Source organism: Ursus americanus, chromosome 12 (assembly GCF_024610735.1).
Source record: "Ursus americanus isolate L20-20 chromosome 12, mUrsAme1.1.p, whole genome shotgun sequence".
In the NCBI taxonomy this organism is placed as follows: domain Eukaryota; kingdom Metazoa; phylum Chordata; class Mammalia; order Carnivora; family Ursidae; genus Ursus; species Ursus americanus.
Window position 1 is genome coordinate 31,300,244 of NC_142138.1, and position 17,867 is coordinate 31,318,110.

At 41.0% G+C, this 17,867-nt stretch overlaps 1 protein-coding gene across 3 annotated transcripts in view; it reads left to right on the plus strand.

The window, feature by feature from the left end:
• The window catches only part of AK5 (adenylate kinase 5), a 240,236-nt gene that overhangs the window by 126,598 nt on the left and 95,771 nt on the right, over nucleotides 1-17,867 (plus strand). For all 3 annotated transcript variants that reach the window (XM_045801984.2, XM_045801986.2, XM_045801985.2), the window contains exon 8: nucleotides 5,613-5,689. In XM_045801984.2, coding sequence (XP_045657940.1) covers nucleotides 5,613-5,689 — 77 coding nt within the window. The remainder of the gene's footprint in view (nucleotides 1-5,612; nucleotides 5,690-17,867) is intronic.

Genomic DNA, 17,867 nt, shown 5'->3' on the forward strand with positions numbered 1-17,867 from the left:
ACAGCCTCAACTCCCACGAGCTCCCCTCCACGCCTCAGAACCCTGAAAACTGAGTCCTGTTCCAGCCTTAAAATAAGCCTGTTCTATCTATAACAGCCCTCCGTTGATGGAGTGAGCAAGGGAGGACTGTGGTAAATGGGAAATACACGATGCCTCCCCTACAGGAGGCAGCCACTTTGGAGCCCCGTGTTATTGTTGCCATTAAGGAATGGGCCAGTCATTGCTGGATCTCTGTCTCTCTTTCAAGAGAAAACAGAAGCCCTCATCTGTAGGTGAAATCTCCAGGCTTGTAAATGCTGCTGACTCACCCAGTTAAACGAGCCATGTCCGTGGCCCCTGCTCTGTGAATTGTCAGCCCCCAGGTTGTCCCTCTACTCTTCCTTTCTCTCTGGACCCCCTCTTTGCACAATCTCAGCCGCCCCACAGCTCCCATATCACCTCCCTGTGAATGGCTTTCCATTCTTCTTTTAAATTTTTAAAATTTATATATTTAAAATATATATTTAAGATGTGCATCATGATGATTACACGGCGGAATGAATACTACAGGTAAGCTAATTAATATATCTTCTCTTCACCTAGTCACCATTCTTCTGTGTGTAACAAGAGCACCCAAAATATATTCTCTTAGCAAATTTCCAGTACTTAATACAGGGTTATTACTATAGTCATCAGGCTGTACATTACGTCCCTAGACTTACTCATCCTATATAACTGCAACTTTGCCCCTTTGGCCAACATCTCCCATTTCCCCTGCCTGCATGCCTTGGTAACCATCGCTCTACTCTCTGCTTCAGTGTTTTGTTTTGTTTTGTTTTGTTTTTTAGATTCCACCTTTCAGTGAGATCAGGCAGTTTTTCTCTATTAAGGGAGCCAGGCAAAAATGTCCCTATCCTCACGGCCCACACTAGTCGTCATTCCTCAAGGATACCTTGGGACAGTCCCTGTTCTTTATCCCCACTGCACTCGTCAGGGCTTTGTCATTCTTTCTGGGCCTTTTACCTCATCCCTGGCCTCTTACCCCATCCTTAGCCTCTCCCATCTGTTCTGAATCCTGTTGCTGCCATGGGGCTCCTCGTTCAATGCAGCTCTGCCCCCTCTGCCTTCCCAACAAAACAAAACAAAGCAAAACCTTCAGTGACTTCCCTGCAGGCTGAGAGCCAGTGTCCTTAGCATGACAGAAATACCCTTAGCTTTGCTGCGGGGTCCTCCTCCTGCCCCAGCACCGCCTTCCCCCACCCCCGACACCCCACCAGCTTCCTCCAGCTCCTTGAATGTCTCAAGCACCTTGGTGCCTCTGGCCATTTGCACAAGTTACTTAGTATCCCTGCCCCCGTGTGCATCCTCTCTACTCTCTTACCCCCTAGACCATCCTTCACCCGACCAGATCATATTTTGTATCTCAGTTTAAATGTGATTTTCCTCAGGAGGCGTTCTCAGCCCCCATCACAGACTAGATTAGACCCGGCACACTCCCCTGTACTTTTCCTTCAGGGTGTTTATCACAATTGTGATTATATAATCAGGTATAGGACTGCTTGTTAAAAATCTGTTTCCTTTATTAGAATGCAAGACTTTATGAGGATGGAGAGTGTGTGTGTGTTTGATACGTGGTATGAATCTCATAGGAGATACCACAGAAGCCCTTTTTCATCCAGCTAGTCACCTCAGCTGGACCACTCGTCTCAGTATGTGGACTCACAGCCTCTCCTCCTCCTCTCTTCTGCTCTCTTTGCCCTCTCTCTTTTCCTTCCTCCCTCTGGAGTAACTGGAAAATCACTCCTGCCCAGCTCACCCAGAAATGGTTCCAACACCAGATCCCTGGAGGAGCTCACCTTCTAATCCCAAATACTGTCCAGATATTTTTCCAAAGAAATGCAGTGCTCTTCAAAGGAATTCTAATGCAAACTGTTACTAACACTTTCCATGCTTGTTGGAATAAGAGCTGGGCTCTCGGTGCCTGACGCCTGAGGCACTTAGGAGGGATTGCATGTTTGTGGAGTGAATGGAGAAGATCGAGATTTGCAAAAGCAAAATGTACATATCCTTTTACTCGTTTTTCAGTCATGCAGCATGTATGTATCAAATGCATAGAATGTCTAAATTTTGTTCTTAAATTTAGAGATGAAATACAATGCCACCTAAAGCTGCTTACGGTTCAGCAGAAGAGACAGGACAAGGGAGAACCGCTCTCCTCAGACGGGGCAAACGATGTGTTAGAGGAACTTTAACTGCAGATGCCCTTCGCTACCCAGGAAGCTCTGCCTTGCAGGAGTGCCCCTCGACTTGGGACTCAAAGTGGGAGGGGGATCTTCCTAAAACTTCAGATTAAAGATCCACGAGGAGGAGAAAAGTCTGCAACATTGTCCCAGAAAGCGATATGCTTAGCCTTCCAGTACCTCTTAAGCCAATTTGTATCATCTTCCCACTTAAATTTAGGGAGACAGCCTGAAAATAATCGTTCCGAAGACCACTCGACATCTGAAACTGGTGACGCGGAGTGCTCCCTGGGGGATTCTATTTCAGCTCTGTACCTACAGAAAGAGTATTTTTAAATCTAAAAGAAATTGAGAAATTCAAAATGGGGGGAAGTGAAAGCCATACTATCACTTTTACAAAATGCCCTAATTTTGCTGTCCCTTTTGAGTAATGAGATCATTGCAGGTGTTTTATGTGTTAAATTGTTCAATGAAAGAAGGCAAAAATGTGTACATATATCTATATTTACCTCCTTCTACTGTATGTCAAACCTTAGACTATTATTAAAGGTCCCATTTTCAGCAAACCAAGCAACCAATGCTAAAAGAACATGAAAGCTATTCAATCACTATCTGAGCTGATAATGACATCCATTGTCTATTGCTTCCTATGATTTATTAGTACTGTTGCCAAGAGCAACAACATGTCAAGAAATTGCATCCCTTAATGATACAATAAAATTTCTGTTAAAAGCATTTTATTAGGAAAGCCAATCTCTTCTTTTCTGTAAGCACAAGTTTTTTTTTTAAAGAGATTTTTCCCCCCCTTAAACAAAGGTCTCTTCATTCTATCATTGCTGGAGGTAGTTTTCTAACAATCTTGTTTCAGTTTAAATATTAATGTGTAATAGCTGTTAACGAGGTTGTTTAAGAGCTCTTCAACATTTGTACTTTTTAAAAACAACTGACAGAACAGTTTCTAATTGAATAAAATAAGTAGGACACAGGAACTAAAAGCGGCTATATGTTTAATAACCCTTTGTGTTCAGAGCGCATTGCTCATTCCACATGAATCACTCCAAATACAGCTGAGATGAGGGTACCGCTTAATCCAAGTACCTATCACCACTTCTGCGAGTCAGTGGTGGGTAATATCCATATTATGAAAACAGTGAAAGCTAAAGAAAATTGGCATTACCTTTAATGATGCTCTCAATAGCAACCACCCCAAAAGGAGCATTGATTGTCCCAGACTGGAGTGGCACTCCTTGATTCCACTTCTGATTTTCCCATTTCCACAGCCACCTGGTGACACGTCTCATCACCAGCCATCCCCTGTTACTCATTTTCTCAGAATGTGGGAGAGACAGCAACTCCTCCAAGTCCCGTCCCGTAGGGTACTGTAATGAACCATCTATTCATAAAGCTGTTTGGATCCCCCCTGCTTAGACTTTGGAGTAGGCAGGATATGTTGGGACCTATGAATTCTGTCTTTGATCTCACTCACTTTCTGTAGGACCTAGCCCAAGTTATTTTACTTCTGCAAAGCTTATTTTCTTCTTTTCTAAAATGAGGGGGTGGTATTCTATGAAATACTGGTCCTAAAACTTCCATGATCCTATAATGGAAGAATACATGTTTACTTCTGACATCTCGACTACCCCACAACACATAAGTGCAAACTGATCCCAAAATGGGCTTCAAATCAATCAAATATTTTGGCCCTCAGATATACCTTATAAAATTTCGTATTTGAAAAATAGCAAAAATACAAAGATAGAAAAATTACGTATGATGCCATTACTTCATAAAATTATACATGATATCTAAGTTTCCTTATGACCCCTTTAGTCTCACTTTGTTAATAGCGTGTGGTGCATTGTCTTCCCCAGTCCTTTCTTTCTTCTTCTTTTTTTTTTAAGATTTTATTTATTTATTTGATGGAGAGAGAAAGAGAGAGACAGCCAGTGAGAGAGGGAACACAAGCACGGGGAGTGGGAGAGGAAGAAGCAGGCTCCCAGCAGAGCAGGGAGCCCAATGCAGGGCTTGATCCCAGGATCCCAGAATCCCAGGATCCCAGGATCATGCCCCGGGCTGAAGACAAACACTTAACAACTGAGCCACAAAGGCGCCCCTTCCCCAGTCCTTTCTGGCAACCACCTTATTAACAATGGGGTTGGTAAGGGCTGCTCTCTATGGCAACTCCACAGTTAGTTACTTTTCCAAAATTCTTTGATGGGTCAAGGATCTCCACTCTGAAACATTTTATCACCCTTTAAAAAAAGTGTAAAGATACACAAAAACAAGGTTGTTACTGCTTAGTACTTAGACAACAGGTCAATGGGCTAGTCCTTAGTTAATTTGATAAACAGTAGGGGTAATGATGAGTAGAAAAAAACAAGAGAAGAGATGAGAAAAGACGGTGTGAGGATATACCTTAAATCTCTCTTTGGAAGAAAGTATGAGAGCAGCCTCTCTGGGAGAGGTCTATCTCTGAAAAGCATGTGAGATGCTTGACGTCTTTAATGTTCATTAAGCATTAGTCATCGTGTCTTCTGACCAAGAATTATCTGGCAAGGACAAGTCTACAATGAAATGCGGAGTGGTTCGTTTCTTCACAGGGCCATATAGCATTTTATGGGCAGCACTGAATTCTGTTTTTCTGGCTAGATAGGTGATATGTATTTCCCGGGAGGAAAGAGTCATTAAACAAGGATGATAAATCAGTTGTGCTCCAGGAGCCCCATTATGAAAATTACCGGTTTGAGTTTGAGCCTTGAGGATTAATGGGTAAGAAAATTAATGTAACCTGTAGTACCTGGGCGGGGGGCAGTTCTCTATTAATACTTTAAGTTAACCCAATGTTTCTCATCATCAGGGACTAAAGTGACCCAAAGGCTGGAGGAAAAACTTGTTTTCATGGAGTGAGCAAACTCAGCCCCACTTATTTCTGGAACTTCCTGCTCTTCTCCCACTCTGTACTGTGCTCATGGTGTTCCCTCAATCTCATTTACTACTGTACACCCCTAAGCCGCTACCCCTCCTGGACCATCCTTACTCACCCTCAAAGTTCGGGCTCATAGATTCATTCCTTGTGCTTAGCTCTTACCTCCGTCATCACTTCCACTTCTAGTCGGAATTAGTAGCTCTTTATTTTGGTTTCTGAACCTTGCTGTTGACAAATCAGTCTCTTCCACAGGGCGGTCTTCTTCTTAGGGCCGGAAACAGTGTCTAGAATATCTATGTTTTCTATCTGGGAGCCCAAACATGGTGCCCAGCAGAGGAGAAGAGTCTAAAAATGTTTGAGAATTTAACATAACCATAGAACAATATGGAAACCTAGTGGGAGAGGGTTTGCTTTAGAAACATACACAGACGGCCTTCACCGGGTAATCTTTTCTTTTCTAATCTTAGGTTCGAGTGACCTTGATCCTTCAATGATGTTGGACACTGGAGAGACCATTGATACAGGCTCTGATTATGAAGATCAGGTAATTAAAATCTAAAAAGATCTCTCTCTTTAAATGTTTCAATTTTAGCCTTTGTAAATGTTTTATGAAAATTAGAGTTATAAATCATTTTTGAGGTGCGTACAGATAACAGCATATTCCACGATAAATCATACTAGCCTACAGCTTTTATTCACTAACGTTGGCCCTTCAGCCCCCTCTTCCCCACAGTTCCAAAACAGCAATTAATTAAGGAAAGGTTTGTGGTTTAAGTTACATGAGAAGGAAATGAGGTTATGTGAGGTTCTCTTGCGCAAGAATTTGCCTGTGTCTCTCTATCCCTTTCCGATAATGAACTATCAGTATTTAGTGAGTACTAGCTACAGGTTCAGGGTTCTGCTTTGCTATTTCTAACCTTTGAAAAGACTAACGACCAATGACAACACAGCCAAGAAGTCAAATATATTTTCTATTTTAATAAAACCAGAGAAATTTATCTGGGTCATTTTCCTCTCAGCAGAAGAACTCTCCCTCCTGCTATATTTTAATAATCCAAAATAGTTGGCAAATGATCCAACTCTGTAATTAGGCTTTTTGTTTAAAAAGAGGGTAATGTCTGAAACTTCCTTCTACTGCTCATCAGTGCTCCTCTGCGATGGCTGAAAGCCGAGTGAACATGAGGGTTTTTCCCCCCATCTTCAACTAATATATGTCACAAATAAAGCAGATGGATATAACCAGTGTCTGAATATAATGGCTAGCTATGCATTTCATATTCATATTCAGAAGCTATTTTCAAGGGGTGCCTGGGTGGCTCAATCAGTTAAGCATCTGTCTTTGGCTCAGGTCATGATCCGGGGTCCTGGGATTGAGCCCCATGTAGGGCTCTGCACTCAGTGGGGGGAGTCTGCTTCTCCCTCTGCCCCTCCACCATGCTGATGCTCTCCCGCGTGCATGTGCTCTCTCTCTCAAATAAATAAAATCTTTAAAAAAAAAAAAGAAGTTATTTTCATAAGCATTAGATTCCTTCTTTCATATTCAAAAGCAAGGAGAAAATATTGACAAGTGATATAATAGGTACCGTGTATTTATAATATTTTTAGCATTTATTAACAGTTAATACATACTGAACATTGTGCCTGTTCCTTAGTTTTATGCTGTCACTAATTCGTTACAACATCTCTAGGAAATAGGAATTATTATTTTTATTTTATAGATAAGAAAATAAAGACTCACAGAGTAATTTGCCCACAGTTACAAAAATAGATTCACAGTAGGGAAGTGAACTTAGGGCACATTTCCTCACATGTACACCCTACTGCCTCCTAACTCAGCCTCCAATGACAGGGCGTTCAGTGATAGACTTGAGGAGTCTTTTCAGTTGCTACCTCCCAAGACCCTAGCAGAGGCAAATTCCAAACACCGCTATTGAAGGGGAGCTCATGATCCAAAACCACAAGCTGCATAAAGACATGAACGATGACCAGATATCCAGCTGATTAAAAAATACAAGTTTTCATGCCCCAAGAATTAGAGAGAACAGGAAAGTCTGAAAGAAATGTCAATATGGAAATACTTAAAATATTCAAGAAGATAGAAGGAAAATAAGCCATGAAACAAGTATAGAAAAGAATGGGAAGGAAGAGGCAAGAAAGAAAAGGAAAGATATAGAAATTCTAGGCACAAAAAATACTGTCATTGAAATAAAAATTCTGTTAACAGTTTGAATAGTAGACTAGACACAGCTGAAGACACTAAATGACAGAACTGAGGAAATTGCCTTAGAATAAACCAGAAAGCTAAACAGTTGTCAGATATAAGAAACAACTCAGGAGTCACTGAGGATAGATTGATTAGGCCGACATATTCAAAAAAGAGTTCCAGGAAAAAATAGGGGGATGGAGCAGAGGCTCCCTTTTATTTATTCTTTGATTTATTATTTTAACAGAGAATAGTTGAGACTTTTTGCAGAGATGAGAAACATCACAAGTCCCCAGATTACAGGAGCACATCCAGTTCTGAGCAGGATAAAAACAACAAAAACAAAACTCTTCACTTATTCTTTTTCTCATTTAGTCATTTAACAAATACTAATTGTGCCCCTACTGTATGCCAGGTACTGTGTAGGTACTTGAAATGTGTAACTATAAAAAATAGGCAAGAAGCTTACATTCTGGTAGAGTAGACAGATACTGAACAATCAACAAGATAAATTAGTAAATTCTCTAGATGTCAGAAGTGGTAAGTCCTATGAGAAAAGGAAAAGTAGACCAAGGTAAGGGGGTTAGGAATGCTGGGGTTGGGAACAGGTTATAATATTAAATAGGATGGCCTCCTTAAAGGGGAGCCATCTGGCAGAGACCTGGCATAGAATGTAAAACATCAGAACACTGAAGACTAAAATAAAATATTAAAAGCCAAAAGGCATTACCTATAAAGGAACAGCAATTTTGGTGACAGCAGAGGAAATCAAGCAAGAGCTCACATTTACTGAGCACCCGTTATAAGGCGGACACTGTGTTTTATGAGTTACGTGCATTATTGCTAATCCTTACGAAAACCCAAAAAGGTAGCTCCATTTCTCCCCAATTTACTGCAAAGGACATTGAATCTCGTGGAAGTTAAGACACTTCCCAAGACCGCACAGCTAGTGAGCTGTGGAGTCAGGAAACAGACTTTGATCAGCCTGGCACCAAAATCTAGTTTCTCCTTTTTACCGTTCCCAATAAAGCCGTTATCCGGGTCGCTGGTGGTCTAGTGCCAATTCCAAGTAATCCTCTTTAGTTATCTTTCTTGACCTCTGCTGCAATTTATTCACCAAACTTTTACCTTAAAGGGTTGTGTGGTAAATACTTTAGGCTCTGTGAGCCATATGTCCTCTGTTGGGATTGTTGAGCAAAACCAGCCGTAACAATACGGAAACAGAGGAGTACGGCTGGGTCCCAGGAAAGCTTTATGTATTGATACTGAAACTTGAATTCCATATAATTCTCATGTGATTTATCTCAACTATTTAAAAATGTAAAACCCATTTAAGCCGAAAGGCTGTACCCAAACTGACAGCATGGTGGATTTGACCTGCAGGCTGTAGTTGGCTGATCCCAGCTGTAAACCACCCTCCAATTCTTGACGTTCTCCTCTCCCTTAGACTCTAACATTTCTAAATTATTTCTTCTACTCTAAATACTTCACATTTGTTGCCTCATTTTATCCTCAGGCAACTATAGGAGATAGATATCATTATAATATTATTGTTATATTTTGTTAACATATATTTTGCTTAAAGTATATTTTATTGTCATTTATTCTATTATTATTTATTCTATTATTATTGTTATTCCAATAAGGAGACTGAGGTACAGAGAAATTAAGCAGTTTATTCAAAGTTACACAACTGACAAGAGATAAAGACAGAATTCAAACACAGCCATCTGACTCCAGAGCCAGGATCAGCCAGGATAGCCTAGGCTCTGCTGTAGTAACAAATAATACTCAAAATCTGAGTGCTTTCCTTCCAGAGGTTCTTTTACATGCAACCTCCAAAGCGATCATGGCTGGGAAGGCAGAGTCTGAGGAAGATGGACCTGCTCTGAATTGCACGTTACCTCCTCCCACATTCGTTTGGCAACCCTGGCCCTCCCCACATGCGGGGAGGCTGGGAAATGGAGCTTGCTTATGCATCCAGGAATGGAGGGATGAGTTTGGTGAACACTGAGTCAGCCTCAGCCACATATCTCTTGCCCTACTCTGTGTTCACTCTCTTGACTCTCTTCCCACATATCGGTCCACTAGTTCTTGGTGTCCTTGCTGAGCTGCTCTCTGCTGCTCCCTTCTTCAAATGTGAGTGTTCCCCCAGCATCTGTGGCCCCTTCAATCCTCACTGAACATGTTCTCCTTTAAAAAGCTCAACCACAGCCATGATCCACTTCGCTTAGGGCTCCCAGGTGAGCTCCTGTTGCATATGTCTGCCTACTAAACAGTGCTGTTGGATTTCCCATGTGCATCTCAAACTCAGCACATCCAAAACCAAAATCACCATCTTCCCCCACAAAATCTGCTCGTCCTTCTGTTTTCCCTATTTCTGTTAATGATACCTCCAGCCTGCCAGCTGCCCAAGCCAGAGACAGGATGTCTTCATAGCCTCCTTCCTTTCTCTCCTCCCTACATCAGTTTGATCAAGAAGTCAGTCATTTCTCCTGTGCAGAAATCGCTCCTTCCCACTCTGGTGCCACTGCCATTGCCCTGGTTGGCACTCTCAGCCTTCGTCCCTGGGATCACAGAGCCTGTCTCCTCACCAGTCTCCCTGTCCCAGCCTCCTCACCCATCATAATCATCTTGTTGAAAAGCAAAGCCAGTCATGGCATTCTCCTTCTTAAAAACCCTTTTTGGCTCCTCATTGATGTCAGAATGAAACTGGAACCTCTTATCGTAGTACATGAGAACCTTTGAATCAGAATCTGACACCCTGCATCCCTCCCAAACTCATCCCTTGCCAATCACCGAAACATACTCAGTGCTCCAGCTACACCAAGTCATTTTCAGTTCTCCCAAGTGGCTTGTGATTTGCACAGTCCTTTTCTTCTATACGGAAACTTCCACAACCCTATCATGCCTATCCCGGATAACCCCACTCATGTGCCATCAAGACCAAGCTTCATCTCAAGGAAGCCTTTATCTTGTTACATGTTCAGTTCACTTTCTCGAGGGGCCCTTGAGACCCTATTGTAATATTCTCTGGCATTGCAGGGGTTGTGTTTTGTTATAGTTGTCTTTAATGCCTGCCACACAGCCTGGTGTGCAGTGTGTGACCAATAAAAGTCCATTTTTAAAAGCCCATAAAATGACTTCAGTTCTTCTTCTTAATATGTAATTTTTGATAACTTGTTAACTCTTGCTCATTCTTTTGAGCCTGGTGATGATGATAACTCGATGATAACCTCACTTAGAAGTACTGTTGGGAGAGGGACACGGTGCAGGGGACCTTGTACAGAACAAATGCTCCATAAATGTAAACCCTTCTTTTCCAGCTTAGACTGAACTTTTCAGAAATCACTGCCTTTCTGTATCTGACAGAGGCCCCCACTTCCTCAGCTAAGGGAATGCTAATTGAGCACTTCTGGTTTTCAGTCTGGCATGTAGGAGCATAATCGTAACCAGTGTTTCTTAACAAGTAAAAAGCTGAACAAACTGAAAATTCAACAGTTCTTAGAGCTCTCAGAGACTTGTGAGGTCACAAGGCAAACCGCTGTACCAAAAATTGGAGAGACAGACAGGCGGAGTCAAAAAAATCACAAGAGTAGAAACCCACAAGCAAGAACCTCACCAGGAACCAGGGCCAGGGTAGGAAAACCTAAACTGTAATTGGCAAATTGCAGGAGGCTCAGTGTGGACAAGTGTGGGAGTTAAAAACTCCAGGGGGAGCCAGTCACAGAGGTCCCCACACTTTCATGAGTTTTACCTCCAGGAGCTCTACCAGGTCCTCAGAGTGAATATCAGAGAAAAATCATTTAGTGCTTCTGGCAAGAAGGAGGGGAAAAGGAACCATTTTGAAATACACCAGAGCCCTCTGTTCTTAACAAGACCTGCTCTCGGGAGAAACTATTTTATCAGAACCTAATTTTCTGGGATTTTATTAGAACCTACCCTACCTGGGAGAACGGAAATACCTGACTCCAGCACCCCTGCAAGCTATCCTGTCCCACCTAAAAGGGGGAAAACCTAAGGTACACTGCTGAGGTTCATTGTCCAGGGGCTCACCAAAAAACTGAGACCTAATCATAGGACTATATGTGTTTCATAGAATGTTTCCTTTGTCCCCTCACCTAACCACTACATTACTAAAAGTTAATTTACTGCAGTTTCTTTTACCTAGTACATCATGTCCACCTTTCAACAAAAAAATTACAAGGCATACTAAAAGACAAAAACACATTTGAAAAGCATTAAAACAAGCATAATAAATGGCAGGACTACTGGACTTATCAGAACAAGATTTTTTCTAAAAAAGACGATGAATGTGTTGAGGGCTTAAGTGGAAAAAGCAGGCAACATGCAAGAACAGATGACATGCAAGGTAATGTAAGCAGAGCGATGGAAATCCTAAGAAAGAAACAAAAAGAGATGCCAGAGATCAAAAACACTATAACAGAAATGAAAAATGCCTTTGATAGGCTCATTAGTAAACTGGACCTGGCTGAGGAAGAAAAAATATCTGAACTTGAGGATGACAACAAAAACTTCCAAAACTGAAAGGCAGAAAGAAGACAAAAAACAAAACAAAAACAAAAAACAGAACATTCAAGAACTATGAGACAATTACAAAAGATGACATATACAAATGCATTCAAACTGCAAAAGTAATCAAAGATAAAAAAAATCTTGAAAAAAGCATGAGAAAAAAATACACCTTACTTATAGAGAAGCAAAGAAAAAGAAGACATTCAGCTTCTCAAACAACTTGCAAGCAAGAAGAGAGTAGAGTGAAATACTTAGTGTGTAAGGGGAAAAAATTTTTAAACCTGGAATTCTGTAACCTATGCTGTAAATTATGCTTTAAAAGTGAAGGAGCAAAAGATTTTCTCAAACCAAAATTGAGAGAGTTTGTTGCCAATAGACCTGCCTTGCAAGAAATATTAAAAGAAGTTCTCTAATGAGAAGGGAAGTGATATAGATTAGAAATTGGTATCTACATAATAAAGGAAGGGAAACTATTAGAGAATGAATAAATGAAGGTAAAATGAAAACTTTTATTTTTCTTATTCTTAATTGATCTAACAGATAATAGTTTGTTCAAAATAATAATAGCAATGATGTATTCAATGATGCATGCTTATGTATAAGTGAAATGAATGACAGCAATGATACAAGGCATGGGAGGATGAATTGGGAATATTTTGTTATTATAAGCCGTTCTCACTGTCCACTTATTTGAAAATGGACTTGGATTCTTTTAAATGTATATTGCAAACTCTAGGGCAGCCACTTAAAAAAAGTTTAAAAAGAAGTATAATTGATATGCTAAGAAAGGAGAGAAAATAGAATCATTTAAAACGCCAATTAGATGATTTAAAGCTCAGTTAAAACCATGAAGGCAGAAAAGGTTTGGAAACCAAAAAGAGGAACAAAGAAAATGAACAATAAATAGAAAACAGTAACAAATATGCAGATATTAATCCAACTATATCAACAAACACTTTAAATGTCAGTGATCTAGGGGCATCTGGCTAGCTCAGTCGGAAGAACATGCAACTCTTGATCTTGGGGTCATGAGCTCAAGCCCCAAGTTGGGTGTAGAGATTACTAAAAAAATAAATGAACAAATAAACAAAAATGTCAGCAATTTAAATATACCAAGTAAAAGACAGGGATTTTCAGAGTGGATAAAAAAATAAGACCCAAATATATGTTGTCTACAAGAAACCTACTTTAAATATAAAGACACTTGTAAATTAATGTAAACAAATGGAGAGAGATATACTGTGCTACCGCTAACAAAAACAAAATAAGAGTAGCTATATTAATTTCAGACAGAGCAAATGTAAGAGCAAAGAAATTTATCAGGGATAAAAAGAGCATTACATAACAAGAAAGGAGTCAATATTCCAAGAAGACATAACAATCTTTAATGGATATGCACCAAACAACAGAGTGGGTCCAGGCTCACTGTCCACCCAACTCCTTGATCCCACCCCTTCCATCTCCCTAGGACCTTGTTCCATTAATGGGTATTGCTTCATCTTTCTCAAGGCTCTCATCCTCAAAGTATCTTTCTTTTTCTCTAACAACCCAACATCCCTATTTTGAAGAAAGGAGTGGTCAACAGCACCAAGTGTCATAGGAAGGCCAAGTGGGATACAGTCTTCTCCCCTTTTCTTCAACACCAAATTTGGTAAAAGCAAAGTCAGCTCCTATGCTCCATGACTTTACCTCCCAATCTATCCTTGTAAACCAGCTTCTGCCTACCCTGTTTCTCTAAGAGACTGTTAAAAATAATCTCATTACTGCCAAGTCAGGAAGACATTTACAATGTATGGAGTCTAACACACTGATGACACTTTCTGCTTTCTTAAAACTTTTGGATCCCTTGGCTTATGCCACCTCTATGGCCTCATTTCTTTGTCTCCTCCCCCCATTATGGTCTGTGATATGAGAGGAGCCTGGAGAGCGGGGTTTGTAGAGCAGGTTAGGTGTTTTGACTTTATTCTAAGAACAATGGGAAGCCTTGAAGAGTTGTCTTGTTTTGTTTATGGGAGGGGTATGGGGGGGAGGGGTAGGACATAACATGATTACATTTATGTTTTTAAAAAAGATTGCTCTTGCTGCAATGTGAAGAACATATTGGAGGAAGGCAAGAATGGGTCTAGGGAGCTTCAGTGGTCCTGAAAAGAGATGATGAATGGTACCTTGCACCAGAGTGGTGGAGGAGATGGACAGAAAGGGATTTATTTAAGAGGTACTTATGAGGCAAAATCAACAGGACTTCGTGTTAAAATGGGTATGAGAGCCAACAGGGAGTGAACTTTGGAAAAAATACTTGGGTTTTTAACTTGTACAGCTGGGTAGATGGTAGTGGCATTCACTGAGAAAGAACACTAAGAAAACACCAGTTCTGAAAGGAAAGAGCATGAGTGTAATTTTAGATATGTGAGTTCAAAATGCCTTAAGGCATCCAAGTAGAGAATTCAAGTGAACAATTGAATATACAAATCTGGTGCTCAGAGGAAAGATCTGGGCTGGAAATAGATATTTGTGAGCTTCTGAATATAGGTAGAAAGTGAAGCTGCATATGGAGAGGCTACTTAAAGAAAACAGACTTGAGAAGAGAAGCGGATCTACCACTGAGCAATGAGGAAATTTAGAGACCAGGTAAGGGAAGATGGGGCAGGGAGAAGATGTAGAAGGAGCTCTTAGAGAGATAGGAGGAAAACCAGAAGAATGCAGTGTTCCAAAACCCAAACAAAACAGTATTTCAAGAAGCAGAGAGGGTCAGATGTTGAGGGAGAATGGAAAATGGCCATTGTATATAGAAACATGGAGAAAATTGTTGACCTTACAAAGTGCTGTTGGGGACGTTGTTTTTTGTTAGTTTGTAATGGAAGTCAATTGAGCATGTTAAAAACTCACAGGAAGGATCCACTCATTAGGGAGAAGGAGAATATACGAGACAGAGGAAGTTTCCTCTGAATGCAGGAAGATTGGGTTCTAGGGTCAGGTGTGTAATGTGGGAGTTAATGTGTTCCTGTCAGATGACTTGCAGAGGCACATCCACCTGTTGAGAGCCTGAGATTTGAGGCAAGTAGAGGATTGACTTGTAGAATCCAGTGGAGAAAGAACTAAGGAAACACAGCAGGACTGGCAAGCAGTCAGGGAGTCCATTTGACGTTAGTGCCTAGAAATTTATTTTGACCGATCTATTCTTTTTCTTTTTTTTTTTTCCCATTCATTTAGCAAATGTTTATTGGGTACCGCGTGGGTGCCCAACACTCTCTAGACACTAATGATACAGAGTGCTGTGGAATTTCCATGGGGCACAGAGAAGGTGGGTAGTTCCCGTCACTCAGCGTTGGAGTTGTCCCAAGTATGTGCTGCAAACAGAGCAACAGCAGAGAGTAAGGGATGGTGGGCCCAGAACAGGAAGGAGAGTGGACCCAGGACAGGTAGGGCACAAAGTCCAGAAGAACTAGCAGTACCTTTGACTTCTTTAAAAATATAACTCGATGTCACAAATACGAGCTAACTCTTTATTAAATAGAATATTTTATCTTGCGATCCTGGCAATTCTGCAAGGATTTCACATCCTCCTCCTTCTTCCTTGAGATCTTCTCTAATAATTGAACATTAATTTCTTGCCTGCCCCACTGAACACCCAGAGCACTTGAGGTTTGTACTCCTCAGTCTTAGCACTTGATTGTATTTAATCTTGTACTTCATTATACACTGTCTCCTATCAATCCTTGATTGTCTCCTACATGCATCCATTATTGAAAAAGAACATAGACCACGGAAACGGACAGACATGATTTAGAGCCCGTGTCACACGCATGAGTTCCAAGCTACTTAACCTCTTCAAGCCAGAGTTTCTTCAACCTATAAAAATGGACGTAAGTCTTTGCAGGCTATTTAGATTAAACAGGGGGCACCTGATAGCTTAGTTGGTTAGGGTCCAACTCTTGATTTCGGCTCATGTCATGATCTCTGGGTCATGGGATCAGTCCCTGTGTTGGGCTTCACTCTCTACTTGGGATTCTTTCCCTCTCCCTATCTGTCCCCCTCCCTCTCTGCTCCTCTCCCCACTCACACTCTCTCTCTCTCTAAAAGAAATAAAATCTTTTTAAAAAATGAGAATCTATGTGAAGGTACCTGGCACAGTGAGCCATCCTCTTCTTTCTTTCCTTCTCAGAAAGGAAGACCTTTAGATGTACTTCTTCGTGCCTACTAAACTGTGACAGGGACACCGTTAGAATCAAAATATACTTAATGAATAGAGCCATAATGCCGCATTGCCCAGCCAGAACAGATAACAGAGTTTACATGTGTGTGTTAACGGAATTTCCATAGCGGTATTTACCTTCTAAACCAAGAAAAACTACATTTAGCCAAAGCATGTGTTGGGTTGTATTTGTAAGGCTGATTCAAACACTGCCATTCCCAAACCAGTATATTTGAGTGGCACGGCACTTATCATAATTTAGGCACTAATTAACTTGAAGCCGACATTCTGAGTCCTGTTCTAATGGGCAAACCAGGTTTTTGTGGCAAGTCCTACAAGGCCCAGCCAAAGCTGGAAAAATGGAATGGCTAGGTATACCTCTCAGCTCTGCAGTAAGCACTTGTTCTTGGTAGTGAAAACTGTTGGTGGCCCATTGAAATAATAAAAGCAGGAACATTGGAGAGGGACCAAGGTCAGGAAGTTGTAAATCTAGCTTTTCCCAAACACCGATACAAAAATACCTGCTGTGGGTTGAAGCTGCCAGCTGTCCCTGGCTGTCTTCATTGGCCATGGGGAGTTGGAGCTAATTGATTCTGTAAGAAGAAAGACTAGTCCCATTTGTAAATGTCATAAGTTAATCAGAATATATTTCCACTATTCTTGACTGCAGAGTCAGGGATGTCCTTCATATTTTCAGTGTAGATATTAAATATTCAACAGCAGTATTATATCACTTAGGTTGCCAATTTGGGCCAGAGTTCCATATATTTCCACACTCTGAAGACGTGAAGTAAATGGCTCATCACTATGCACGTCTAGTGTGCCCCATCACAGGACTATAGGACAAATCTTTGCAGAAGGTAATGAGATCTGATAGAATTCCTCATTTCAAAGCAGTAGGATATACTCCAGAGGTAAAAACATATGAAAGACTGATCAGTAGAGACTGTTTGCTTTCCTCTTTTCAAAAACCTTATTATCCTTGTCAGACAGGTTTGGTAATTAATCTCACAAGCTCCTGTGACATCCTATTAACTGGAGTAATCTTGAATTTCTTGTCATTTTGAAGGCAAAATGAAAATATTTGTGATAACACAATAGTATCACTGCCTAATAAAGGGAAAGAAACAGAACTATGTGTGACCTGCTACCTGATTTGCCTCGGAGCCTCAAAAACAGGAAACTGTCGTTAATGGGAAACCAAATAAGCTTCTAGGATTATGATGTATTTACAGAAGTAAGGGTGGGGAGAGAGTGCAAAACGCTGAGAACCCAATCTAAAGGCAAACAGCGGCTTACACAGACCTCACAGTAAGTGGCAGGAGAGCGGTGTGACGAGGGTGCCCTTTGCCCTTTGGAGCTGGTTACCAAGGAGCAGCGTTACCATCACCCACCTGCTGATGATCTTCCTCTTTCTGGGGTGTTGGGTCACAGTGTATATCCATATATCAATTTTCCTATGGAATCCCTGTTTTTATTAGGGATGGCGGCTGTGACTACGGCGAGTGAAGACCCCAGGCTTGGAGTCCTGACTGGGTCTCAGTTCTGGTTCTGCCATTTTGTGGCTTGGTGATGTTGGCACATCCACTTAATGCTCTGAGCCTCAGTTTCCAAATCTGTAAAATGAAGAAAATAATGTGAAGATTAAAGAGCGGATTTCTACCAAGGCATTCTGTCAAATGTAAAACACTATATACGCAGTTCTACAAACGTCATTATTTACTGTATGTTTCTCTTGTCCTCTTTTGAATGTAGATAGAAAACGTGTTAGGGAACAACAGTTTTACCACT